The sequence below is a fragment of the Apiospora kogelbergensis genome (genome assembly GCF_038363985.1).
Source record: "Apiospora kogelbergensis strain CBS 113332 chromosome Unknown utg000008l_segment0_segment0, whole genome shotgun sequence".
NCBI classification, from domain to species: Eukaryota; Fungi; Ascomycota; class Sordariomycetes; order Amphisphaeriales; family Apiosporaceae; genus Apiospora; species Apiospora kogelbergensis.
In genome coordinates this window covers 1,953,868-1,980,671 of record NW_027117425.1, presented here as the reverse complement: position 1 = coordinate 1,980,671, position 26,804 = coordinate 1,953,868, and the positions used below count along the sequence as shown (strand labels likewise).

Below are 26,804 nucleotides of genomic sequence, written 5' to 3'. Positions count from 1 at the left end.
GTTAGCCGGACATGATTGCGTCAGAAGCGGCTGTGGGCGGCCCCATAATAAAACCCCAAGGCCCAGGTGTGCCTCGGAAATAACCGCTCCGCCAAAGCTTGGAAACGTTCCAATTGAAGCTCGCTGCCTCCGAAAACAGCATCACCAAAACCCTACGAAATCGACGATAGACGTACAGTCTTCCTCCTCCCCCCCGGCCGGCCCCAGACGAAACCCCAATTGACGACCGCACACACATCATGGGCGCCAACTCTTCCAAGGCCGCCGATGGCCAGTCTTCTGCACATGTCTGGAAAGCGTTAGTCTCTCTCCATGGCCCGAAACCAGACGAGAATCAGTGCGCGCATATGTTACTGACATGGCCTACGTATGCAGTTCCGGGCCTGTAGGTGTTTCGCAGGACGTCGTTGAGCGTCTTCAGGGCAGCAGCGAGGTACGAACAGCTCTGCTCTATAACAACAGCCTTCTTCGAAGCCCAATGCGAGCTACGTAACTAATCATTGGGTCTTCGAACCCACACAGAGCGACGTCTCCCGCGCCCAGACCCTCGAGCTCGCCGTGCAAGCCCGCGTGGCCGAAGAGCTGAAGAAGCTGGAGCAGTCCGAGGGCGCGGCCCTGAAGGCGGCCTACCAGAAGGCCCAGGCCGCCGAGGACGAGAAGCACCAGACCGAGACGGACGAGAAGAACCGCCACACCGTGTCCAAGGAGGTCGAGGCCCTGCGCTCGCGGCTCGACAAGCGGAAACAGCTGCGCGTCCTGCCCGACAGCGTCGAGCGCGCGCGCACCGGCGTCCTCGAGTGCCTGCGCGACAACGACCGCCGCCCGCTCAACTGCTGGCAGGAGGTCGAGAACTTCCGGGACGAGGTGCGCCGGCTGGAGAAGGAGTGGGTTGACCGGGTCGTGCGATAGAGAGGATGGGCACATTGGGTATCACGAGGGGCCAGGTGGGAGAAAAAAAGGCCGGCAGGCGAAAGAGGAAACCGGCCGGGTGCAGGACGGGGTGGTGGATGATGGTACGGTACGATACTATGATGCCAGCAAAACTCCACTTGAAGAAGAGTTGGTGTCCTTCCTGTAAAACTATCACATAGAGAGAAAGAGCTGGGTTCGGAGAATAGAGCCCTCCTCGGCTGCTACATATTTCATTGTATATGCGGGTGTGTTGATCATTCATGAGAAGAGCCGGGGCATGTTTTATGACAAGTTCATGCGAAAGCTGTATTCAGACTCAAGCCTGCATCGTCGTCGTCCCCTGCTGCTGGTACTGCGTTTTCCGAGGACTGGTCGTCTTGACTCGGCTGCTGGTTCTGCAGCGCCGCTTTCCGCTTCAAGCCCTCGGCCTTCTTCCTCTCCCGTCTCGCCTCGGCGTCCTCCCAAACCGAGCCATCCCCTTTCAGCTTCGGGCCGCCGGATACCGGAGACGTAGCCTCCAGCACGGCGCTCCGGAACCGCTGGATCCGCCGCGTGTTCTCGGCGAACCGCTCGTTGCCGATATCCACCAACGTCCGCAGGTACGCCGGCGTCACGGTGCACTGGATTTTCTCATCTCCGTCGCCGCCCTCCTTCTTTACTCCCACCAGGGACTCAAAGGTCAGACCCATGCACCGGATCGCTACCATGGGCGTGGGTGCCATCTCCGCCCCTCCCGGCCCGGCGCTTGCGGTCAGATTGATGGCACCGCTCTCGCGGAACCCGGCTTGGAGACCGCAGCGTAGGAGGAGTTGGGCGTGCGCTGGTGATGCGGTAAGGACGTGAAGTATCTAGCTCCTGGTCAGCATGCACTCCCCGTACGAGAAACGACCACGAGCTTCGGCTGCGCCTGTAGCCTGACAGAAACGGAGACAGTCCAGATGCGCCCTCTCCTGACTGGGGCTGACCATCATGTACGTGTGCCAGGTATTTGCTTACCATGGGTTCGAATTTGAAGTGGATGAGTCTCGAGGAAATCATAGAGGAAGAGTCTTCCCTCAACGGTGACCCATCATCCTCGCCCGCCTCATGGCTGTTCTTCAATCCAAGAACATCCTTGAGATCCATCTCATGGCCCTTTGAATCGGCGATAACTACTGGATCGTGAGACACGAACAGCCAGTTGCCGCCCCCGCCTTTACCCCCTATCGCTGCTAAGGTTGCTGTGCCGGCCGGCCGAGCCGCTGCCGCATCATCGTCATTTCCTTCGATGCCCTCCTCGTCACCTTTGGCCATGCCGTTATCGGCATCCTGCGCTCGCGCGGGGCTCCTCTTTTGACGCCCTCGACGAAGACGCTGACCCGGCCCCCGCAGCTGCTGGTGGTCACGAACCCGTCCAGCCCGTTGAGCTCGTCGATCAGGTCCCGGATCCCCGCGTCCACGGTGCCCTTGGGGCTCGCGTCCGTGTACTCGGCGTCAGGCACGGCGAGCTGGGCCAGGATCTTGCGCTTGCGGGCCGCGAAGTCCTCGCTGATGACCCCCGCCATTCTCCCCCGTCGGTGGCACAAAAGAAGGGTTTTGTATTTGTGTAACTTCCCGCGACTGAGTGCTACGGTCTGATTATAGGACGAGAAACGATGGGCTTTGTTTGGATGATCGTGGACGGGTCCCAAGCTGAAAATGTGAATGGACGACCGACTAAATCGCCAAAGCCCCACTATTCGAACTTACATGCAATATTCAGCGGAGCTTCACGCGAGGGTCTTGAAGTACGTATGTTTCCAGTCCACTCAAGACGTGAGGGACAATGAAGCGTCAACATGGGAAGGATCCTGAATTCTGCTCAAGAGTACTGTATTCAACTATCACAATGTCTCAAACCTGGTGACAGTCGCTTTACTCCATGAACCTTCTTCCACCCGAACACCTTTCTTGCCAACTCGGTGCCAGACCAATTCTTCTTGTCAAACTCGTCTCTCCTCCAGTTGCGTCAACAGGATTTCCAAGTTCAAAGGGCCAACCAAACTGTCTTCCTGTGTCTTTGGTAGAGCACCCAGAGGGACTACTCTCTGAAATCGAAGTCTCGCATACCAGCATCACTGTCAAAGTTACCAAAGTCCCAGTCGATCATCTCGCAGTACTCGTTGGTGCCGGAGCCAGACAGGAGATGAGTGAGAAAGTCGCCAGAACCACCAGTATTGTCACCAAGGGAGGTGGTAGCGTCGTCAGCGGCGTTGCTGGCGATGCCTCCATTGTGGGCGACAGGGGTGCCGTTGGTGACATCGCCATAGCCGGTACCGAACGTGACCACGGCATTGTAGATTGCCACATCGTTGGTACCAATATCGGAAGCGTCACCCTTGGCAGCATCGGTCAGATCGCCCTTGACGGCATCGTTGTTCACGCCATCGTTGGCGCCAGCTTGGTCGAAGAAAGACTCGATCTCCTCTACCGATGGCACTTGGTCCATCACCGGGTCCGACAAGTCGGTTTCCTCGGTCTCCGCATTTTCAAATGAGGTCTTGTTCCACGGGGGAGACGGCGGCAGCTTGTAAGACGACTCGGGCCCTTCAGGGGCAATCATCTCAGGAGGTGTCTCCTTGGGAATGCAGGCCTCACTTGAGGTGTTCTTGCTGGGAGACTTCTTGTTGTCCTTCTCACCCTTTGATTGAGGGGTGTATCTGTAGTTGGGATACATGGCGCTGTGCTGTTGAGCGACCTCCTCTTGACGGCTCTTCCAAAAGCTCTTCTGCTCATCAGGGAGGTTACGCCATTGTTGACCAATGATCTTGGCTGTTCATTGCATCAGTATACGAGTCAAAACACATACGGTCATAGGAGACACTACTCACAAAGCTCTTTGTTGCTTTTGCCCGGGTTCTGGGCGGCGATCGTCTTTTGGACTTCCTTACGGAAGAGTATGAAGGAGTTAGCAGGACGAGGCCCGCCAGATGCGTAGGTCTTCTTGCGATACTTCGATCCGGAATCAATGAGGCCACCACTGTTATCGCTGCCATTTACAGACTCGGGCATCTAGCCCTGGTCATGCTTATTGTTGGGCGGCATCTCCTGGGCGGTTTTGTTCTTGGACGGAGTGGCAGTCTTCATTGGTGACGCAATCTTTCGTTTCTTGGGCGAAATGTCCGGATCAGGACTGCCATACTCACTGGATGGCCTCTGGGAAGAAGTATTAGGGCCAGCGATGGATAGATTCTTGAACGGCTGCTGCATGTCCTGCATGGCCTGCTGGACGGCTTCGTGAACAGACTTTTGGATGACGTGGTCAAGATGCTCCTTCTGCTGATCAGGCTGTTGGCTCCCAACCCACATGCTTCCATTATCAAGAACGACAGGAAGCTGATCTGGGCCGACGGTGCAAATGCCAATTCGCTCGTTGTCGAGAGCGAAGCTGGGAGCAAGGAAGACACGTCCAGGAGTTCCCGAATCAGCAAGGTACAAGGCATCGCAACTGTATCTCTCCCTAAAAAGAAGAAGAAAACAAACGTCAGTTCCGTAGAAAACTGGTTGGATGATGTAGTATGTTGACTTACACCATCTTCTGCTTGATGAACTCTCGAGAGGCGACGTCCCAAGTGTCATAAACACCAGGCGCAAGAGTGATGACATGGCAGAACAGGCTAAGCTGTTGCTCCAGCGAGTACCATGTCGACTGCAAGAGATCGACACCGTCATGCTGCTGTCCAGCAGCAGCATCAGCAACTTCTTGATCCCAATGGTCTGCCATTGTTGATACAAGTGGTGCGGGGTTGGTGGTGAAGCGGTGGGTTCAAGTGGCCAGCACTTGATTATACCAAGTTTGAGGAATCTAGATCACAACAAACTGTGAGACGATCTGCATAAGGATAGAGAATGAATGCAATGGTGAAGCCGGTGAGGGATGGCGATGAAGAAGGGGAGCGGGATGGGTGAGAGAACCCAGGTGGTTGAGTGGAAGTTGTCCAACGGGAGAGAAGAAGATGCTTTTCTAGAAATATTTTGCAAATGTGGCCCTCATGTGAAAAATTAATTGCAGAACGCCAACAGCACTCTAAAACGGAGGGTGTGGTCTATTATAAGTAAGATGGTTGGCGACTCCTGAGTTGATATCAACTCGCTGATCTCATCCTATTACAGGGTATCTACGTACAATATAGACATATCATCAAAGCAACTCAACAACTATTATCTCTAGAGCTACGCAGGGAATTCAAAGTTTCAATGAGCAATGGGCAGGTATGAAGTCGACGTCAGGATCTTGCTGGTTGTGTTCTTGGATTGTTTACAAGTACTCCTTGGGTAGGGGTAAGTAACGGCTTGCAGCCGTTACATACGTGCAGCCGTAATATACGTTATACCGGTACGTACCATCAACGCGTTATGAGTAGTTAAATAAATCAAAACAAGCTGAGCTTCTTTAACCAAGCATTCACTGGTCTCTATCATCCATCCTGCAGCTACGAAAAGTCACATCAACTGCTTCAACCCAGACTGCAACCATGAACCCCACTGATGAGCACCTGGTGGCTCTGGCCGAGGACATCATGATTGAGCATGGCCTTGATATAAACGATGTGCTGTCGCTTGCTGACGATGTTTCTGGCATGACGAGATCAAGCTCATACCCTTTGCCAGGTGAGCTTCCACATCCCATCCATACGTCCCATCCATATATCACATCCACAAAGTGAAAGAGAATCACATACAGAACACTTTATATGCTAACTCACAGGTGCCAGCTTTTGAGGAACTCGTTGTCGTCATGTTGAACACCAACGAGCAAATTCCCGAGTGGCTGGGAACCGACAACCGCGTTTTAGAATCGTTTTCTGAAACACAGATGGAGACCATCCTCATCCTGATCGAGGCGAGGTTCTGGCTGGGTAACCTCCAACAGCAATCCAACACCCTCTGGCACTGGAAAGTTGTTTTTGGTTCCGCCTGGCCCATGCATCGCGTAGCTGTGAGCGAAGAACTCATCTCGGGCTTCCCCAAGCTAGTGGAAAAGACCCGTAAGAAGACTCTGCCTTGGGTTGATCTCTTATCGGGTCGCTACATGGAGGACTTCGGCGTGGGATATGAGGTTCTGCGTGCCAAGTATTTCCCCGCAGGTATCGAGGACGCCCGCATGGGATTCTTCAAGCACCACCATGCGACGGAGTATGCCTATCGTCAGCTGGAGAAGCGGTACCAGGTAATCAAGAAGCACTTTCATCAGCAAAGCTCACTTGTCGAAGCCTGCGAAAAGCTTCTTCGCAAGACGTCATTGCTCCTTGCCGAACTTTTCAAGATAGCCAAGGTTTGGAGCAAGAACACTCGCGCTCAGAAGCAATGGTGGCAGCTTCCTGGTAACTCAATTGGCTTGAGTTACAGCTGGGTGACGCGTGTAGATCTCGCCAGCAACACATACGAGCTTTGCCTGGAAGACGAAGATGGCCAGGTCGGCTGGGGAAGTTACAATGGCCACCAGACCCCTATTCGCATGGAGAAGGGCAGTGCTTGGCGACTCTACTTATGCAACGAGCAACAGGCCGACCTAAGCACGATCCGCCGCCACAGCGCCGTGGAGAGCGCTCAAGAGCCCGGCGAGCATGAGGGCCCACTTGAGATATCGTTGCCCTTCTCCATGTATCCCATCTGGTACAAGTATTTTCTCAAGTACAGAGTTGCACTGGTAGAGGTCGGCCATGTAAGTAGTCAACTTTCAAAGAACCTAAGCTCGCCGGCTCAAGTACTGACTGACGATCACCTAGATTCGAATGGTCAAAGACAAGGCCGTGTCTAACGTGAGTTTTGTTGAATTCGCTTTCCCCTTGGCGGTGCTAACCAAAGCAGATCCATTCGAAGGAACTCTCTCTTGCCACTGGCGAGGATTACTGGAAGACACGATGCATCAAGGTTTGTGGCCCTCTTCGTTGCGAATAATGACATATTTTTTGACATGGGATGAATAGCTCCGAATGGCCGAGTCTGAGTACGGTGTCCTTCAGGAGGGTATTCTGGTAAGTGTCAAGGAGTTCCCCTTGGCATGCTTGGACGTCTAATGGCTGACAATCCAACAGGAGGGACGACCTCGATTCGACGGAGCCCGCAATCTGCGGATGGATTACCTCAATGCTGCCTTGAAGGATATGCGAATCCGCCACTACATCAAGGATCTCCGATCTACGCAGTCCTGTGCTAAGCTGAAGAGTGTTGATAGTGCCTAGGCCTGACTGGGATTGCCGACCATGATCGATGACTCTGCTCAAATAAGCATCATGATGTATTCAGCAGTCATAGCATCCAAATTTGGGTTTAGGCGACGCTTCTCATGATGGTTCAGTCTCCCTGTGGGTGGTGGTGAAGAGGAGGAAAGAGGGATGGAACCTGGGGGGGATTATTGTTATTGGCAGTCGCGACTGATCGAAGGTACAAGATCACGTGATGAGACGTGCATTTAAGCGTAGCTATTGCCTATTTGCGTTAGGCAAAAACGCGCTTGTGCATGAGTTTAAAGCAACAACCACCTCCTCAACCAGATGACAATTGCGACTGCATAATGCCGACTGTTATTCTTGTGATCTACTGATTTCCAAGTCTTTCTCTCCTTGGTAGCAGCAGTGAATGGCCCCTTCTCAACTGTCGTGGTAGAAACAGTCGAATGCAAATGCAACAACAACTACACATGGTTGAGGTGCCAATTGCTGACCTACTATTTGCCCTACTACCCTTGTAGGCGTAGGCGTAGTGGCTATTCGTGGAACATGCAGATTGAGAGTATCATGGTGAACTCCAGATATCTCCCAGTCAACACAGTCCTCTGCTTGTCAATTGCAGCAGAAAGCCAACATCATGTCACGTTTTCTTACCCCGGCCAAAATAGGCCTTCTGGCTCTGATGGAGCTTTACGTCGAAAAGGCTGTCCCCACATCGTCCATCGTTGAGGTGCTCTCCTTCATCACCTCACACTTGATAGATCGCGATATTTCAGGCCGGCCCGCCAATGGACAAGGACAATGGGAAAAGGCTGAGCGGACGGTTAGTCTGGTCATATCCATTGCGGACTTTGAGAAGGTTCTGGGCCCACACACGGCTGCCTCAGGAATGCCGGGCCGCAGCCTGTGGTATGCTTTCCTCGACAAGTTATGGAAAATCAACTCGCTGGATGCCCTTCACGAGTTCTTCGAGCGGCGATCAGACCTGCTGGTCAAGACCAAAGAGGATGTACGGCGCGATACAGAACTGGGCGTCGCGCCACCCGGTCCGGAGGTTATCCTATTTTCTCGAAACTCCCCATTTGGGGCATTCATACGGAGAGCACAATTGGAGTTCACAAGACTCCGTTTTCACGACGCCCTCGAGCTGTGGAAGGACTTCGTCAAGTACCGCCAGACCACGGCCGCTTTTTACCGGAAGAAAACTCCCAGCTTTCAGCGTCTAAGTTTCGACAACGTACTCCTAGAAGGCGAACTCACGTGGGGCGGTGGCGTGGAAGCCGTCGCCTCTGTCGCTTATGGCGATATGCTCAGAGATGACCCAAGCTCAACATTGCCTGTCAGTACGGATGACATAGAGAAACTCCTCGAGTTTCAGATCGAACAGATGCAAAGTAAGATATGGCCTAGCGAATGCCGTGTTCGTGTTGTCCACTAACGTATTTAGAATATGGCAACCGTATACCCCAAGAGATACATCACCAATTCCATGACTTACTGAACGACAGCTACATGGTGCCTAGTTTGTCACACTACCTCAGGTTCGTATTCGTGTAATTTGAAGCTTTGGCCACGGCAACTGATACTCTCCTCAGTTACCTGGATGCCTGGCGAGCAGGGGACTATTCGACTTCGTTTGACTATTTACATAAGTATTTCGACTATACAATGCAACATCGAGATCGGCTATTCTACCAATACGCCTTGATGAATCTCGCTGTCCTGCAGGCCGACTTCGGATGTTACAAGGAGGCTGTATCCGCTATGCTCGAGACGGTCTCCACGGCCCGCGAGAACCGAGATATCACCTGTCTGAACTTTGCGTTAAACTGGCTCTTCCATTTTGGCCGAGCACACCCCGAGGTAACTCGAGAGCTTGAGTCGAAGAGCATGCTAGGCACAGGAAAGGAGTCATTGGCATTCCTTAGAAGCAAAGCAAAAGAGACAGGAATGTGGACACTATGGAGTTCAGCACTCGTAAGTGAAGCGAAAATGACACTATCTAACGGCGAGAGCATTGCCACGGCACTCGAGCACATGGTTCGCAGCTCTCAAATCCTGGTTGAGAGGAACATGAAAAGCGCGATGGGAAACCAGCTTGCTCTTAGTATTGCGCTTTGGGATAGACTCGGCGTCTCTTATCTATCGTCAACCACATGCGAGATCTTTATTCGATGCCATGCAAGGCACACGATCTTCGACGACGAGTTAAAAGTGACTTGTCGTCAAGCCTCGATGCTTGCTCTCAAGGGCCAATATGACGAGGCTCTGGAGAAATTGGAGAAGATGAACTCCAATTCCCTCAGGGCTTGGAAGCCCAACCAATACTGGCACAAATTCAGGGGTATCATCAAGCTCCGCCGCGACTTGCATCGTAATAACCTAGATGGAGCAGAACGCCTGCTATCACAGCTTTTACAGTCAAAGGACGAAGACCTTGAGCCGGACCTAGCCTTTGTTATCGACAGCTTACATATCGAGTGTCTCATCCGGCGTGGCAACCTCGAAGAAGCTTTTGCCAAAGTCGAGGGCCTGGTCTCCGAACTACGAGACGAGAACAAGGATATCGCCCTCCGTGTACGACTTCTGCTCATAAAAGCCGAGCTGCTGGACCGGTGTGGCCGCCCACAGAAGGGCTTCACCATAGCCGTCCGTGCTGCCAATGTTGCTTGGCGGGCCCGCCTGGTCCCGTACCTATGGCCAGCCATCGGAGCTGTCGCCAATATCCTCAATTCGCTGGGTGACTTCGAGCAAGCTATCCAGCTGCTGATGGCGGTTCTGCCCCGAAGTCTCGAGTGCGAGAACTCGGCCATGACGGCTAAGCTCTACTCGTTCCTCGGTGATGCATACATGGGTATAGCAGGCAATGTGAAGTCTAACAAGAGGAGGGAATACATGACCAAGGCATCCGAGGCGCTTGAGAAGGCATTCAATCACTATTCTAGTATGGAGGATATCACTAAGCAGTGCGAGATGATGGCCAAGAGAGCTACCATCATGAAGGTCTCCGGGGAGAGCCAGCTGGCGAATGACCTTGCCGCGGCATACTTGGCACTCAGAAGAGATGCTGCACTCCTGAAAGATTGAGGGATATCTTGTATATAGTGTTACGCAAGAAGCTCAGATGAACAAGCTTGTCACCTGTGTGGTAGTGTACAGAATCCATGGGCTTCCTATCCCAACGATGCACTCTTTGTACGAGACACATGCCGTAGACTCTGTTATGAATACATAGTACACATCTCCAGATATGCTTTAGTCGCATTTTTCTCTCTGGCCTGGCTGAGGGCACCGCGAAGACCCTTACTCCAGGGGGTCCTGCTTATATGCTGTGTGATATATGAAGTTGGTAGGTACCAAATTCCTTCAATCTTCGCTCCATTTGATGTTCTTTCCAGACTTGGTCTTTAACTGTCCTTCGCCAGCGTCTGCAGCTTGTGAATCTTCCTTATGGCTATCCGCCTCGTTGGGATCGTTGGTCGCCCACATGCTCTGGATGCACAGCTCGAAGGGGCCCGGCACGCGGTCCGTCAGGCCGATGCCGACGCTCTTCACCTTTTGGCGCAGCATCTCGGTCTGGGGCTCGACGACAAAGCCGTGGTTGGTGCGGACGAAGTCGTTCCACTTGACGAGGACCGTCTCCCACTCGCCGGCGCGCCGCGCGAACAGGCGGTGCTGATGCAGGTCCGAGGGCACCACCGACTCGGTCTGGACGTTGACGAAGTACGCCCGCCCGTCCGACTTGACCCGCAGCGCCAGGTACGTGTACATGTCGATGTCCCAGACGGCGCGGCCGAACACCGTCGGCGGCCGGTCCAGCGTCCGCCACGCCGCGAAGCCGGACCGCTGGATGTCGGGCCGGTGCGGTGGGAGCGCTGTTGAGATGCTGCCGTGGAAGCGCGCGTGGGCGGGCGTGGATGTGTGCTGTGTGGCCGGCTTGGACAACGGGTCGTTTTGCTGGGAGGCTGCCGCTGGTACCCAGTCCAGCGACGCCTTGGAATAGCCGCCGATGTCCACGTCGCACATCAGCTTGCAGTCGGCCACGCCCGACGGTTCCTCGAAGCTGTGCAGCGGCATGGGTCCTGACGGGCCCTTGATTCCTTCCATCTTGATCGCAATGTTGGACAGGCGCTTGAACTCGTCCAGGCTGCGGCCGAAGAAGCCCTTGTACAGGAGGCCCGGTGTCGCGCGCATCTTAACGATTTTGCTTCGTTCTTCGACCGAATCGGTAGGTGGGTTAGGGGGTGGGCTTTTCGCAGCAGCTACACAGATGGATAAATGGTGGTGTCTGTCGATCGAGGGAGGGAGCCAAGAGGCTCAAATCTCGAGATAAAGCATCGGATGTCGTCGGTTGTCAGATACAGCATCAAGTTCCAATCCCGTCATTGAATTTCTGCCACTACCGTCTGTAGCTGTACGTACTACTGAGGTGAGCTTCAGATGTATTGCTGTTAGTGCGCTCCCATAGCGGGTTGCGCCAAGACGGCCAGTGCACACACGCAGTAAGCCGGCTTAGGTAAGTGCCTGTCTAGCTGCGTAACTCCCCCTAACTCCCCCTCCTTTGCGCTCCAAGCTCCCGGGCGGAAATAATGTAGAGGGACGATAATTAATTGCGTAGGCACCAGGCACCCAAGAAACCCAATAAGGGGTAAATTTGGGCGAGTGGGTGTGGACGAACTCTGCCAAGGCCGCGACGTCTTTCGATCCATTGGGCTTGCTCAGGCTGCGTCAGAATTGCCTCCCAAACTGCTCGGCGCATGCGCAACTCGTAGCTTCTCCAGCCAATACCATCCGACCTTGTCGTCCCAGATTCGCAAGAAGGCTGACGTTGCCTTGTATCACACCAAAATAATCCCAACCCGGCATTTCTTGTGTTCCCTTCATTCCTATCCTGTCCAGGCGCATCGGACAGCAGTGCCCTTCTTTCGCCGCCGCATTCCTTATCCCGTTCCTTACCGGTTATCTAGGTGGTGGGATGAATCGGGTCCTGTCTTGACCGCAATCTGTAGCTGTGCGAGCACGTTACAGAACATAATACAGTGTTTCCGTTTGCCTTGCTCCTCAGGTGGTCTCACTCCCTGAAGCGACAGTGGACAGCCGAGATCGTAACAACCCGGGCAACGCCTGCCGTGCAACCATCTGTTCCCGTCCACCATGGCTAGCCGTAGCCTGGATCACTCCAAGTGCGTATACCCCCCCGCGATGGCTGCCAGATCGCTGCGTGGCCTTTGTAGCCCGCCTCTTGCGACTCTCTGTATTGGCGCTGCCGCAGCAACATGATGTCCCCCGCTGACCCTGGCGATCTGTACAGGTCCGAAGCCGAACTGGCTATCAACATCAAGAAAGCCACCAACAATGACGAGGCCGCCCCGAAGCGAAAGCATGTGCGTAGTTGCATTGTCTACACATGGGACCATAAGAGCTCCCAGTCCTTCTGGGCTGGTATGAAAGTGTATGTAAATGGCGCCATCGGTATAGACGGTGCTTGTGGCTGACTGGCATACTACAAATAACAGACAGCCGATTATGGCCGACGAGATCCAGACGTTCAAGGCTTTGATCACCATCCACAGGGTCTTGCAAGAGGGCCACCCCGTGTCGCTCCGAGAAGCCATGGCGAACAGAGGTTGGATCGACAGCTTGAACCGAAGCATGGGCGGCGAGGGCGTCCGAGGATACGGACCGTTGATTCGTGAATACGTTTATTTCCTCCTTGCGAAGCTGTCTTTCCACCAGCAGCACCCCGAGTTCAATGGCACGTTCGAGTACGAAGAGTATGTCTCTTTGAAGGTTATCAACGATCCAAACGAAGGCTACGAGGCCATCACCGACCTGATGGCCCTCCAAGACAAGATTGAACAGTTCCAGAAGCTCATATTCTCTCATTTCCGAAATGTCGGCAACAACGAGTGCAGAATCTCGGCATTGGTGGCATTGGTGCAGGAGAGCTATGGTATTTACAAATTTATCACTAGCATGTTGCGCGCCATGCATTCTACGACGGGCGACAATGACGCTTTGGAGCCGCTTCGCGAGCGCTATAACGCCCAGCATTACCGATTAGTCAAGTTCTACTATGAATGCTCCAACCTGCGATACTTGACCAGCCTCATCACCATCCCCAAGCTGCCTCAAGATCCTCCGAACCTGCTGGCCGAAGACGAAGGAGCATCATCTCTGCCAGCGAGACCAAAGCAGGAGATCGAGAGGCAGCCGACACCGCCTGTGCAGCCTAAAACGGACGAGCCCGACGAGATTGCCGAATTCTGGCAAGGCGAGCTGGATAGACAAAACAAGGAGTACGAAGAGCAACAGAGGGTGATGCAGGCGCAACAGCAGCAGGCACTCTATGCACAGCAGCAGGCCCAGATGCAGGCCCAAAGGGATTTCGAAGAACAGCAGCGTCGCCTGGCAGAGCAGCAGCAGCGAGAACAGGAGGCTCTAATGCAGCAGCAAGCGCAGTGGCAGACGCAGGGCAGGCTCGCCGAGCTGGAGCAAGAGAACCTGAATGCGCGCGCGCAGTACGAGCGTGACCAGCTCATGCTGCAGCAGTACGACCAGCGAGTTAAGGGCTTGGAGAACGAGCTGGCCCAGATCCAGAACAGCTACGGCCAACAGATTGGCAGTAAGGACGATCAGATCCGCGCCCTGCAGGAGCAGGTCAATACGTGGAGAACCAAGTACGAGGCTCTGGCAAAACTTTACTCGCAGCTGCGCCAAGAGCATTTGGACCTGCTGCAGAAGTTCAAGTCAGTTCAGTTGAAGGCCGCATCTGCGCAGGAAGCCATCGACAAGCGGGAGAAGCTTGAGCGTGAGATCAAGACCAAGAACTTGGAGCTGGCAGACATGATCCGGGAAAGAGACCGTGCCATGCATGACAAGGACCGTCTCACTGGAAGCAACAAGGATGAGCTCGAGAAGCTCAAGAGAGAGCTGCGTATGGCCAATGACCGAGCTGACAATCTCGAGCGCCAAAAGGGCAATGAGCTTTCCACCATGCTGGCCAAGTATAACCGAGAGATGTCGGACCTGGAGGAAGCCTTGCGTACCAAGCAGCGAGCTCTGGATGAAGCTTCGAACAAGCTCCGCGATGGCGACTCCGACCTCGAGGCCCTACTCCGCGAAAAGGAGGAAGAGCTTGAGATTTACAAGGCCGGCATGGACGAGACTTTGATCGAGTTGAACGAGCTTAAGCTCAACCAGGGCGATACCGACCATGCCCTCGACGGGCAAATCGATGCGCTTATCATGGCTAACCTGGACAAGATCAACGAGATTATTGATTCTGTGTTGCAGGCTGGTGTTGCACGTGTCGACGATGCTCTATACGAGCTTGATTCCACTATGCAAGCTGGTAACCAGAATGCTTCCCCATCCTATGTCTTGTCGCAGATTGAAAAGGCGTCAGCGAGCGCTATGGAGTTTGCCACGGCATTCAATAACTTCATCGCGGATGGCCCCAACGCGACACATGCTGATCTGATCAAGGCAATCAACGTTTACTCTGGAGCAGCGGCCGATGTGTGCAGCAATACCAAGGGTCTTACCCGACTAGCATCTGAGGAGAAGAAGGGCGATGCCTTAATGAACGGCGCTCGCCAGGCCGCTCTCTCCACTGTTAAGTTCTTCCGTGGCTTGCAGAGCTTCCGCCTGGAGGGCATGGACCCCATTCAGAAGACAGATGTTGTCATCAACAGCAACAACGATGTCCAGATGAACCTTCAAAAGCTGAATAAGCTCGTCGAGACTTTTGCACCCCTCGCAGGTCGCCTGACTAACAACAAAGGGGATATTGCCGACTTGGTGGACTCCGAGCTCAGCAAAGCTGCAGACGCCATCGCGGCTGCGGCTGCTCGACTTGCCAAGCTGAGGAACAAGCCTCGCGACGGATACTCGACCTATGAGCTCAAGGTCAACGACACCATTCTTGACGCTGCGTTGGCGATAACAAATGCCATTGCCCAGCTTATTAAGGCGGCGACTGCCACGCAGCAGGAGATCGTGACGGCCGGTCGTGGCTCCTCGACGGCGACGGCTTTCTACAAGAAGAACAACCGGTGGACCGAGGGTCTGATCTCGGCCGCCAAGGCCGTGGCCACGTCGACCAACACGCTCATCGAGACGGCCGACGGCGTATTGTCGAGCCGCAACAGCCCCGAGCAGCTCATCGTAGCCTCCAACGATGTGGCGGCTTCGACGGCCCAGCTTGTCGCCGCCAGCCGTGTCAAGGCCGGCTTCATGAGCAAGTCCCAGGAGAGCCTCGAGCAGGCCAGCAAGGCCGTCGGTGCCGCGTGCCGCTCCCTCGTCCGCCAGGTCCAGGCCCTCATCAAGGACCGCAGCCAAGAAGAGGACCAGGTGGATTACTCCAAGCTCGGTGCGCACGAGTTCAAGGTGCGGGAGATGGAGCAACAGGTACGTTCTTTTTTCGCTGGCACATCCTCTAGTGATGAAACCATTATTAACGAATGCTCTCCGTCACGTGTAGGTCGAAATCTTGCAACTCGAGAACTCACTGTCGGCTGCCCGACACCGACTAGGCGAGATGAGGAAGATCTCCTACCAAGAGGAATAAGCGGGCCATGCACGAATGCATTCCCTGCCTGTTATCAACAAGATGCGAGCCAGCGCTGTTGCACTTTTTCCAGCCCGCATTTGTGGAGGGAGCTGATTAACTTCTGTTTCAGCCAAGTTCGAGTTTCTATTGCGGGTGAACTGGAGGGGTTGTTTGTGGTGGCATTATTTCATCCAGCCTCCTGGTCAGTCTAGACTGGCAGGGGAAACATTCGGATAAAGCGTTGAAGGAGATCGATCTCCCCATTTGATTCAGTAAATATTCAGCGATGCTACCGTAAATGTATTCTAATAGCCAAGCGCACCGTCTTTGATGTTCGAAGAACTTGGATTTCTGCCATGCTAAGATACTCTCTTTAACGCACCGAGTACCTGCTCTAGGTTTACAAAGGACACGGCAATCCGAAGAGATGTTGACGATCTTACCTCGGCTTTCATTTGCGAATTCCGGTAACGCGGTTACAGGCCACTTACCATATGTATGTATTGGGTCCGGCGCGATTATATGGTTGGAACCCCCGGAAGATATATGTATCAGGTATGTCCAGAGCCGGCAAGTCCTGTGATTACTGATGAATGCATTGCCTGTCGTTTATGCCACCCAAGCCTGTCTGCCGAGACCTTGGCACTGCCGCTGTCATGTTCCTGCAATTAGTCAACCACTCTGGGGGTTAAGGGTACTATATTCCGGTCTGGATGCATCGGTGCCCCTCGCGAAAATTATATTGCGGTGGTGTGCGCAAGTTCGCGCTGTTATGGGCTCCCGCAATCGAGGAGGCCACTTCTTGTGTCAGGTTGGCGGGCCGGTTGTTTATATAAGATCTATTCCAGGGATGGGCGTTGGGACTTCCAAGTTGGGAGGAAGCGATTGATGTAATGCTCTATCGGGAGCTCAAGTACGTCCGAAAGCTGACACATGTAATCAAGAACGAAAAGGTCGACCGTTGATGAGAAGCCAAGCATCTACCGACTCCGAAGACGTGCAACGACCCAAAGCCGGAACCAGGAGAATGGCGGCATGGCATAACTGGGAGGATTCGTATTACACTTATTAATAATAAGGGAGGAGTTGGCGATGGTGGGAATTTCCGGGCACTCAGAGGGGCGGTGGCTGAAGTTCCGTATTTTCTCGCGTGACAATCCTAATTAAGGAGAGAGTGAGAAGAGAGGCTGACATGGGGATCCCCAATTTGGCGAGATCCGACCAAAAGATCGGGCCACGTGACAGGGTAGCTGGTGATATGTATTAGTATATGTACACATGGGATGGCGGCAGACGGAGCAGTGGAGGGCCAGCGGTTCATGCCCGTTGAAAGATCCAGACACCAGAGCCGCAATGGGAAATAGCCGCGATCAATCCTCTGTTCCCAAACGTACGATGTGGACTGACAGATATGCTTGACGGTTGAGTCCGAATGCTGCCCAAAGCAGTCAAGATGTGCATAGCCTGTCGGCCGAGATGGAGATTTGGCGTGCCGCAGATAGAACAATTGCAGGTCGACGTCATCTAGCTACGACCCGCTTCATAGTATGCGCACCCAGGATCGTGACTAGGATGGCTGGCTTGGTGTGTGGCTGTTCTTTAGGCGGTCCAAAAAGAGACACTGCCCCCTCCCGGCTCCCCATTTCTGCCCACGCCTGGCCCCAATCAAACGGAGGAGAAGTCAAAATGTGCATCGTTTCGTTGTTTGCTGTGGTATTTGACCCGACGACACGGGAAGGGCCCGAGCATAATTCTCCCTACCGCAATGCCAAGGTAGCAGTCAAAGTTCGGATGATAGATTAGCATGAAGTTAGGCAGGCAGGCAATGTCACCCAGCGTCCAAGTTGTGCAAGCTGCTGACGACGACTGTCGTGTTCGTCTGCCCAAGTTGGCTGGCGTGCTGTGTCTTGCAGCCGGTCGCGCTCTCCCTGCGCTGCCGGGCTGGCACTGTGAATGGAGGGAAGGGCAAGCAGCAAGGTGTGCATCTTCCCGGGGAGAACCGACGGACGACCACAGAAGGGTCAGCATGGTTCGTGCCGATGCACTTGGGCACATACGATTCCGAGCCAAGGATCCATCTTGCGCTCCGTCGCTGATTGGGGGAAAATATGATTCGGTAGCAGGAGATCTATTTCAACCACGTGTAGTTTCTCGAAGCCGATGCGATGGCAGAGACGAAGGTGGGACTTTTCTTCGCATGCTACTGTTTGCGATAGAGTGAAGAGCGTACGGAGATAGGTGAGTCGAGTAGGCAGTTGGCAGCAGGCAGCAAGCAGGCCCTGGGAGTCAAGGAGTCCGACCCGCCAAGGGACTGGGCAAGGGGGGCTCCCCCCTCTGGAAGTCTGGCAGCCAGCCAGCAGCCAGGCAATTCGAATAAACCAGACGAAATACGGCGGCCAACCACTGCCGTACAAGCAGGGCCCGCCGCCGCCGCCGTCGCCCCCTGCATGGATGCATGGGTAGCGCCAACGCTTCGTCCGACCACTAGGACCGTCCTCAGGGCGCTGCGTCTATCGCAGGTGGAGCGTAGCTGAGCCGGCACAGGGGGCTTGGAGCCTATCACAGCCTATCAAATCTATCGCGGCTGCCTCTCCTGACAAGCATCTTCTGTCGCCTCGGGGCAACTCACCACAAGTCCGTACGGTAACTGCGGAACGATTGGCCAGCAGCCTATCCTTGGCCAACCCCCGGCTCACCTGGACAAACCTGGCCAAATCCCCCCGATATCCAGAAAATTGCCCATTACCAAGGCTTATGTACATGGAAATCGAACAATTCCACGGGCCTAGACAGAAGACAGCATCGCCGTTGGGCCCTTTGTACTGCTTTGGCCACGACTTATGGGGGCCGCGTCAAGGGGGCCTTGGGGCGCACACATGTAAGTGGTAAGTGCAGGTCCCAGGTCCACGCGATGGATGCTGTCTGCTATGCCAGGGGCACCAGTGGCAGCCGCCTTTTTCTCATAAACTCTACTGGTCCCGTTGCTGCGGTCCAGCATCGTCGTAATCACGGTTCTCAGTTCTCAGTCCTCAGTTCTCTGTGTTCTTCGTTGACTCGCTTTCTTCTTCCTCTGGCCCTTCTTCAACCTTTGGGTGGGACGAAATTGGATCTTCTCTTGTCGTCTTAATTTGTGATTATCTCATCAATCGAACGAACGGTCCCTTGGCGGCAGCCCAAAAAAACAACTGCTGCTTTTCCTGGGCCCGGAGCAGATCGTCATTTGTCTCTCTCCCCCTAACGTCCGGCTTGATTTCTGAGTCGAGATTGCTTCTTCGCGTCCACTCTTTCTTCTCCCACCTCCCTGAGGCATTGATTGACGGGCCAATCCCTACGGAAGGCAGTCGGTTGTTCGTTGAGGCAGAGGCCTGCTGAGCTCGCTGCACTTCCACCAGCCAATCTACTTTTTACTGGGCCATTTCCCAATAATAGAGTGCCAACCACCAAACAACACACTGCCGGCAGCCACCCCATATATCACATCGACACAAACAGTACAAACACACACCATACACACACGCAGGCTACAGATTTTTTACCGACCAGAGCACCCGATTCGCGCGTCAGATTTCTTTCCCTTATTCTTTTCATCAATAAGAGAGTCTGACACTTCAATCCCAAACCCCACATTGCCCTGTTCGGCAACCATCGATCGACCCTTGGGTTTTGGCATCCGGTCCGTTCCCACTGTTACTCGTCTTACTACAACACGAGACACCCAACTTCAACGCGGCTTCTGTCTTTACAACAACAGCAGCGTGAGAGCGAAGCTGTCCGCATCCTTTGTCCGGCCAAACAGCACCTGGCCACCCGTGGAAACAAAGCCCGGGCTTTGACCACAAAGGGAGTCCTTCCAAGTCATTGTCTGTTACCTGCACCTTAACACACAATGCATTCATGACCTTGGGCCATCAAAACGACTTGTTGCCCTTTTCTCCTAATCTGAAAGAGCTCTAGACTAGGCCAGATCCATATCTCTCCGGTATAGATTCTCCTTGTCCCCCGAATTCCTCAGAGGCGTTTGTCCCTTAGACCTCAAGGACCACCTTACTCTACGACACCGCCCCCTCGGGAAAAATCAGAAACCATGTCGATAATGCGGCGCCGGTTCGCTGCCTCGGACCTACAGACACCTGGACCAATATTAACTATGCGGGATACAGCAATGGCTACGGCCACCACAGAACACGCGGGAACCAATCCCACCATCTCACCCTACCACAATGGACTCACCGGTGTAAACCAGCCCGTAAACATGCTCTTCAAGGACATGCTGTGGTGGACCTTGGGTATATTGGCGTTATTCATGCTGACGGTACGCCTCCTCGAAATAGCTTGGACCAAGCTACGACAAGTCTCGGCCATGTCATCGCCTGCCGAGAAACAAGGGTATTGGAAGTTCTCACAATGGAGCTGGATGCCGAGCCTGAAGAACCATCTCATATATGCACCTTTGTGGAACAAGCGACACAACCGCGAAATCAGACTGTCGTCTGCCATCAGCATCGGCACGCTGCCGTCGCGACTCCACTTCATTCTGCTGGGGCTTTACTTCGTCAGCAACTTTGTCTATATGTTCGTATTGGATTGGAAGGTCGAGAACAAGTACGCTTTCTGCGCCGAACTGCGTGGCCGTTCGGGCACTCTGGCCGCTGTCAACATGGTTCCTTTGATCATCATGGCCGGCCGCAACAACCCTCTAATCGGAATGCTTCGCGTGAGCTTCGATACATACAATCTTCTTCACCGATGGATGGGCCGCTTCGTCGTCCTTGAATCGGTTATTCACACAATTGCCTGGGCTATTGTTCAGGTCGCCGATGGCGGATGGGATAGCGTGGGCTTCAAGATCGTTCATGACAGCTTCATCGCCTCCGGCGCTTGTGGGACCGTAGCCCTCGTCATTCTGGTTGTTCTGTCGCTGTCACCGATCCGACACGCCTTCTATGAGACATTCCTCAATGTCCACATCATTCTGGCAATCATTGTCTTTGTCTGCACATGGGCTCACTGCGCTACGGCGGAGATCCCCGGAGGCCTGCCTCAGCTACCGTGGATGGTGGCTATCTTGCTGCTGTGGTTTGCGGATCGGTTTGCTCGTATGCTCCGACTTGTTTACTACAACTGGTCGAAAAACGGCTTCACTGAGGCAAAAATATCTGCCCTGCCATGCGAGGCCACTCGTGTGGAGCTGTTTTTGCCGCGCCACGCCGAAATCAGGCCAGGAACCCATGCATATCTCCGCTTCCGCGATGTCAAGCCTTGGGAAAGCCACCCCTTCTCGGTTGCTTATGTCAGCCATCACCCCCGGGTCAATGGTAGCAGAATGGAGCTGGAGAAGGTAGCTGTCACCCGAGACGACATTGAACGGGGCACTACATCCGTGTCCTTCATCATCGGTGCCCACACGGGCTTCACACGTGCACTGTATGATAAAGCCAGTCAGTCGGAAGGTCAATCAATCATCATGAAGGCTGCCATGGAGGGACCTTACGCCGGACATCACCAGCTCGACTCATACGGGCATGCGGTACTTTTCTGTGGCTCCACTGGCATAACTCACCAGCTTTCGTACATTAAGCCCATCATCGAGGGTTACAACGATGGTACGATTGCCACAAGGCGTGTCACGCTGGTCTGGGTCATCCGCGAGTTCGAAGCGCTCGAATGGATCCGGCCGTGGATGAACGAGATTTTGAGAATGGACAATAGGAGAGACATTCTGAACATGCAAGTCTTTGTTACGCGGCCGAAGAACCCAAACCAGATCCAGAGTCCATCAAGCACAGTCAAGGTCTTCTCTGGCCGACCCAACATCATGACCATCCTCAAGAAGGAAGTCGAGCAGCAGGTCGGCGCCATGGCTGTCACGGTATGTGGCCCGGGTGCATTGGCCGACGACGTTCGGGAAGCTGTTAGGGATGTGCAAAACACTCGATCAGTAGTTGACTTCGTTGAAGAGTCCTTTACGTGGTAGTCGAGGGGAACCAGGAGTGGCTCCGGATGATTTTGCATTTTTCCGACTTGACTTGGAGCATCAGTCGATAATTGGCATAGCAGGAGTTGCCAAGGGATACCGGCGTTCAAGAAGAGAGCGACTTGATATTTTTGGGATTTTTAGTAATTGATGAAAAGGGGCATCTTCCAGCGCGCAAAGAGGCGTTTTCCCCAAATCGGTGATGATAGCAGCCGATCTTTACATACCTGTTGCATAAGACAGACTTTTTACGAAGCTCTTTTTTCCAGACTTCTAGTACATATTCTTCAACTGATCCGCGGCTGTGGCTCGGCCGGGTTCTTTGTCTATAGAGCTTCATCGAATTATCTTTCGATTTTCTTTCGCACAAGATGTCCACTTTCCCAACCTGTGATTTGTGTGCTTGCCGGGATGGAGTCGGGCTGGGACAGCGACGCGCCCTTCCGCGATGCGAGGTCCGATTACGGGGCATCGCTAGTCTGTGATATAAGCTCGGGGGCGTGTATAATAAGCAAATGGTGAGTGACGATCCGTCTTGGATAAAATATTAATAGGCACTAGAGTTCACTTATGTATGTATCGATGTCCTTCTCGTCGCCAGCCAGTGATCCGCGGGCTAAGAATCGACGCAAGGACAGGCAAATAATTTTATGAGCATCAGTCTCGAGTTCACTGGATGCGGGTTGTCCCGTCCGTGTGTAACCGTTGTTTGCCGAGAACACGATGATGGACAGACCAAGAGCGAGTTGCGGTTGAAAAGAATCAAACTAGTTCTTTCACTAACTTGTAAGTGGCCAGGTCCAGCAGATGGCCATGCTGCTCTTCCAAAGCAAAGGTAACACTCCCACTTCTCGACCCAATGGTTCGTTGGACTCGGACATGTATGCAGGTTAATAGGCACATTATGCGCGTCTACACGGAAGTGGATGATATCCATTGTTAGTCAGCTATAGCGAGAGCGCCCTGCCAAGATGGAGATGTCAATTACACACGAGGCGAGCTACAACTAACTGGAGCATGCGTCCTAGGCGTCCAGGACGACGGGGCGCCCAAGCGAGCGAGCCTTTTCGAGGGTAGTCTATGGGAGCATGACCTCAGTCTGCAGAAGAGCCGTCCAATGAGCCAGGCGTAGTATATGATTAATGAATGGGAATCCTTCCCCGGCAGCGCCAATTGCGTATTTGGTACGTTGCCAGTCGCATGCTCAGGACGGAGGCTGTTAAGCTCCCAAGATATACACCCCCCAGAAACAGCATCCAATTGCAGTCATTCAACGCCGTGATCGGTCCTGCCCGATATCCCCACAATCCGGCTGGAGGATCCTCCCACCCAGCAAGCCAGGATGTTCCAAAGGGGCTTCAATGACTCAATTTTCAGTGAATTCAATGATCTCGCGTACGAGAAATATCGAGCAGTTTCCTGCTATAAATCCCCGGGATCTTCTCGCACGAGCATCTTCTGGCCAAACTAGATTTGCTAGCAGACTTGAACGAAACATCTGGCCCTCCGTCATAATAATAACCCACTCAACTTCCCACTACTACCCCTCCAAGAAAAAAACTTACCCCGCCATAACGTAGGCATTGGGTATAGTTGTGCTGTGACAGCACTGGGAAAAAAAAGATTGAGCCTCTATCAAGCACCCAATACTTTTTTCTGGATAACGAGTGACCATCCCCGGGTTTGAGACATCATGCCTATGCTCAAAGATCCCTCCCAGAAATACAAGAGCTTCAAGCCTCTGGACCTTCCCAATCGCCAATGGCCGTCCAAGGTCATTGAGAAACCCCCCAGATGGCTCGCCACCGATCTGAGAGACGGCAACCAGAGCTTGGTTGACCCTATGAACGGCGATGAAAAATGGAGGTTTTTCAACATGCTCGTCGAGCTTGGCTACAAGGAAATCGAGGTCTCCTTCCCCTCTGCTTCACAAACAGACTTCGACTTTACGAGACGCATTGTCGAGACACCCGGCGTCGTACCTGACGATGTCTGGATCCAGGTCCTGTCTCCCTGTCGCGAGGACCTCATCCGCCGAACCGTCGACTCCCTCAAGGGTGCCAAGAAGGCTCTCTTGCACATTTACCTGGCCACCAGTGAATGCTTCCGCCGCATTGTCTTCGGCTTCTCAGAAGAGGAGAGTCTTGCGATGGCTGTGAAATGCACAAAGTACGCGCGCTCCATCACCAAGGACGACCCGTCGCAAGCTGGCACGGAATGGGCTTTCGAGTTCAGCCCCGAGACCTTCTCCGACACCAGCCCCGAGTTCGCCATCAAGATCTGCGAGGCTGTTAAAGCCGCCTGGGAACCGACCGAGGCCAACCCCATCATTTTCAACCTCCCCGCCACGGTGGAGATGGCCACACCGAACGTCTACGCCGACCAGATTGAATACTTCTGCACCAACATTACCGAGCGCGAAAAGGTCTGCGTCTCCTTGCACCCACACAACGACCGTGGCTGCGCAGTAGCTGCCGCAGAGCTGGCGCAGATGGCTGGCGCAGACAGAGTCGAGGGCTGCTTGTTCGGAAACGGCGAGCGCACTGGCAACGTTGATTTGGTCACCCTGGCCCTCAACCTGTATACCCAGGGAATCAACCCCAATGTTGACTTCTCCGACATGAAGCGCGTCATCGACACGGTTGAGATATGCAACAAGATCCCCGTCCATCCTCGTGCCCCGTACGGTGGTTCCCTGGTCGTTTGCGCCTTTAGTGGCTCTCACCAAGACGCCATCAAGAAGGGATTCCAAGTACGGAAACAAGAGAGCAAGGCCTACGACGACAAGTGGCAAGTGCCTTACCTGCCTCTCGATCCGCAAGATATCGGTCGTACCTACGAAGCCATCATCCGCGTCAACTCCCAGAGCGGCAAGGGTGGTGCTGCTTGGATCATTCTACGGAAGCTTGAGCTTGACCTGCCTCGTGGGTTGCAGGTTGCCTTCAGCAAGGTGGTCCAGAAGAGAGCGGATCAGCTCGGCCGAGAACTGTTGTCGGATGAGATTAGCGAGCTCTTCGAGACGACTTACTTCCTGAGGGAACATCCTCGATTCCAGATCATCGACTACTCTATCTCAGTCGACCGCTCCCACTCGCCCGCTCCTCCAGCCCCTGGAAAGTCACAAGATACCAAGAACCTCGGACGTGTGTTCGAAGGTATTGTCGCGGTCGACGGGAAGGAGTACCAACTTCAAGGTCGTGGTAATGGTCCGATCTCGTCGTTGGCCAACGCGCTCAAGAGCGTCGGTATTGACCTCGATGTCGTCGACTACAAGGAGCACTCCATTGGACGTGGTCGCGATGTAAAGGCCGCGACTTACATAGAGTGTACAGCGTCCGGCACCTCGCAGAAGGTGTGGGGTGTTGGTATCCACGAGGATGTGGTCCAGAGCTCGCTCGTTGCTCTTCTGAGCGCGGCCAGTAGCGTAAGTGAAACCCCCCGCGAAGTATTTTGACTGTCTGTCAACTTGTTCTGACCGTACACAAATGCACAGTTCGTTTTGAGCCGCCCTGGAAGTCCAATTTTGTCCAAGGCCACGCCGCGCCGAACCCCCAGTCAAGAAGCCGATCTCAACGGACTCACCGTGCCCGCTACACAAAACACAACCGAGACGTCGTCGTCGAATAACGGCGTGTCGTCAGTGGTGGACGCTTTGGAAGCCAAAGCAAATCATATGTAAACATGGGGATGATGCCGAAGTGGAACGGCGAGCCAGAGATAGTTGATGTGAGGCCCGGGGCAGCACAACTCTGAGGTTCATCGTCGTAGTGAAAATTGATTAGCAGAGCATTTACTGGATGGTGGGAAAAAAGTTATTCGTGCTGGCTGATGATAGCCGATGCCAAGTACAAAAGGTAAATATTATATGCATTCTTTTCGCGACGCAGTTAGTTACCGTAGTCGAATAATTAAAATTATTTGTACAACTCGAGGCACGCAGATTACCTAAGGTGTATGGTACGGTACGTAGGGGTTTCTGGACTATATGGATGCTGGTTGTTTTTGAACATATTGATGTTCCTAGACATTGACAGTAGATTAATATGCCGACTGGGATGAAATGCAAACCATATACAATCAATCTCTACACTACATATACGTGCAGGGCAAGTCTTGGCACCTGGGGAGGGGCACTTTGGAGGGGGAATCGATGGATGAGTGTGGGGGACGTTTGACAGATGAGGGTGTAAGGGTGTAAGGGTGTGTCTTCCCAGCATTCTACATTGCATGTGAATGAAGCAGCAGCCATTTTTCGAGAACAGCCGCTCGTCTGCCTGCGCTTTGGCTGTAAGTCATATTGGGTGCTTTCCATTGGCTCTCGAAGTCGCCCAAGTCGGTGAGATTGATTAGGTTAGGAATCCTGCCTAGAATGACTCTGAACCAGCTTTTCATTCGCGCCCTTCTGGAAGGGGGCAAATTTAACAAGTGCCTTATGGAAATGAGTGGTGGCCGATTTCCGCTGATCTGGCTCTGGCACAGGACTGGTAGTATCGATTGGACTGGCATGTAGTGTCTTTGGGGGCAAAACACACTTGGTGGGCTTATTGTTAGGGTCTGTACATGACAGTGAAGCGAGGTAGGCAGGTGGGAATAGAGAAGGGCACCCCTTACGCATATGCTTCTTTTCTATCTATCTATGCATACTGCATACAGACAGTCTAGCTCGGAAATGTCGGTCACGGGGTCAATAGTAAAACGAAGCATGAATCCGCATTGAGACACACATTGCACGTGAGCCATCTATCTATCCCCTTTGCTGGCGTTGAATGATGAACTGGCCAGTTCGGTCAACTGGTGACGGTACGTAGCGGAGTCAACATCGTGTATAAGATTGTATAGGGAAGGACAGGTAGACCAATTCTGCCCGGCCCGGGTACTCGAGGCTATCTCCAGCAAGGCGTCCCTCATCTTCCCTCGGGCCTTCCAAACGGCCCGTGGGCTAACAGGGCTTTCAAGTAAAGTTCTCACCATGTTCGAGTGCCTTTCGAACACGGTTCTGACACCCTTTCATCGATTAACGTAGAGAGAGGGCTGTTTGCCGATCCAGAGGGACCACCCCAGATAAGGGAAAAGGGAGAGGAAGAAAGAGGACCTGATGTATGCAGATTCATTCCTAGACGTAGATGGGTAGACCAAACTAGTCGCCAGATTCCGCTTCTGTCCGTCTCCTCTT

The 26,804-nt window shown here is 53.6% G+C and overlaps 10 protein-coding genes across 10 annotated transcripts; 6 read left to right on the top strand and 4 right to left on the bottom strand.

The window, feature by feature from the left end:
• Positions 1-239: 239 nt before the first annotated feature.
• PG998_012587 (uncharacterized protein) lies at positions 240-909 on the top strand (the record flags this gene model as incomplete). The annotated part of the gene is made up of 3 exons (XM_066879403.1): positions 240-298; positions 376-433; positions 523-909. The coding sequence occupies 3 exons, from the start codon at positions 240-242 to the stop codon at positions 907-909; spliced, it is 504 nt and encodes a 167-aa protein (XP_066725787.1).
• Positions 910-1,205: 296 nt separating this feature from the next.
• PG998_012586 (tRNA wybutosine-synthesizing protein 3) lies at positions 1,206-2,456 on the bottom strand (the record flags this gene model as incomplete). The annotated part of the gene is made up of 3 exons (XM_066879402.1): positions 1,206-1,760; positions 1,909-2,220; positions 2,271-2,456. 3 exons carry the CDS (start codon positions 2,454-2,456, stop codon positions 1,206-1,208), a joined length of 1,053 nt encoding a protein of 350 aa, XP_066725786.1.
• A 515-nt stretch (positions 2,457-2,971) lies between these two features.
• Positions 2,972-3,942, bottom strand: PG998_012585 (HMG box protein; the record flags this gene model as incomplete). The annotated part of the gene is made up of 2 exons (XM_066879401.1): positions 2,972-3,702; positions 3,762-3,942. The coding sequence occupies 2 exons, from the start codon at positions 3,940-3,942 to the stop codon at positions 2,972-2,974; spliced, it is 912 nt and encodes a 303-aa protein (XP_066725785.1).
• On the bottom strand, positions 3,943-4,654 carry PG998_012584 (uncharacterized protein; the record flags this gene model as incomplete). The annotated part of the gene is made up of 2 exons (XM_066879400.1): positions 3,943-4,378; positions 4,461-4,654. 2 exons carry the CDS (start codon positions 4,652-4,654, stop codon positions 3,943-3,945), a joined length of 630 nt encoding a protein of 209 aa, XP_066725784.1.
• A 751-nt stretch (positions 4,655-5,405) lies between these two features.
• PG998_012583 (uncharacterized protein) lies at positions 5,406-7,115 on the top strand (the record flags this gene model as incomplete). Its single annotated transcript, XM_066879399.1, has 6 exons — positions 5,406-5,541; positions 5,646-6,595; positions 6,660-6,692; positions 6,742-6,804; positions 6,861-6,908; positions 6,969-7,115. The coding sequence occupies 6 exons, from the start codon at positions 5,406-5,408 to the stop codon at positions 7,113-7,115; spliced, it is 1,377 nt and encodes a 458-aa protein (XP_066725783.1).
• A 625-nt stretch (positions 7,116-7,740) lies between these two features.
• Positions 7,741-10,190, top strand: PG998_012582 (uncharacterized protein; the record flags this gene model as incomplete). Its single annotated transcript, XM_066879398.1, has 3 exons — positions 7,741-8,497; positions 8,551-8,644; positions 8,699-10,190. The coding sequence occupies 3 exons, from the start codon at positions 7,741-7,743 to the stop codon at positions 10,188-10,190; spliced, it is 2,343 nt and encodes a 780-aa protein (XP_066725782.1).
• Positions 10,191-10,469: 279 nt separating this feature from the next.
• Positions 10,470-11,297, bottom strand: PG998_012581 (complex I intermediate-associated protein 30; the record flags this gene model as incomplete). Its single annotated transcript, XM_066879397.1, has 1 exon — positions 10,470-11,297. The coding sequence occupies one exon, from the start codon at positions 11,295-11,297 to the stop codon at positions 10,470-10,472; it is 828 nt and encodes a 275-aa protein (XP_066725781.1).
• A 1,082-nt stretch (positions 11,298-12,379) lies between these two features.
• PG998_012580 (SLA2) lies at positions 12,380-15,675 on the top strand (the record flags this gene model as incomplete). Its single annotated transcript, XM_066879396.1, has 3 exons — positions 12,380-12,555; positions 12,620-15,515; positions 15,589-15,675. The coding sequence occupies 3 exons, from the start codon at positions 12,380-12,382 to the stop codon at positions 15,673-15,675; spliced, it is 3,159 nt and encodes a 1,052-aa protein (XP_066725780.1).
• Positions 15,676-19,819: 4,144 nt separating this feature from the next.
• PG998_012579 (Ferric/cupric reductase transmembrane component 7) lies at positions 19,820-21,631 on the top strand (the record flags this gene model as incomplete). Its single annotated transcript, XM_066879395.1, has 1 exon — positions 19,820-21,631. The coding sequence occupies one exon, from the start codon at positions 19,820-19,822 to the stop codon at positions 21,629-21,631; it is 1,812 nt and encodes a 603-aa protein (XP_066725779.1).
• A 1,693-nt stretch (positions 21,632-23,324) lies between these two features.
• Positions 23,325-25,310, top strand: PG998_012578 (2-isopropylmalate synthase; the record flags this gene model as incomplete). Its single annotated transcript, XM_066879394.1, has 2 exons — positions 23,325-25,055; positions 25,125-25,310. 2 exons carry the CDS (start codon positions 23,325-23,327, stop codon positions 25,308-25,310), a joined length of 1,917 nt encoding a protein of 638 aa, XP_066725778.1.
• Positions 25,311-26,804: the final 1,494 nt, after the last annotated feature.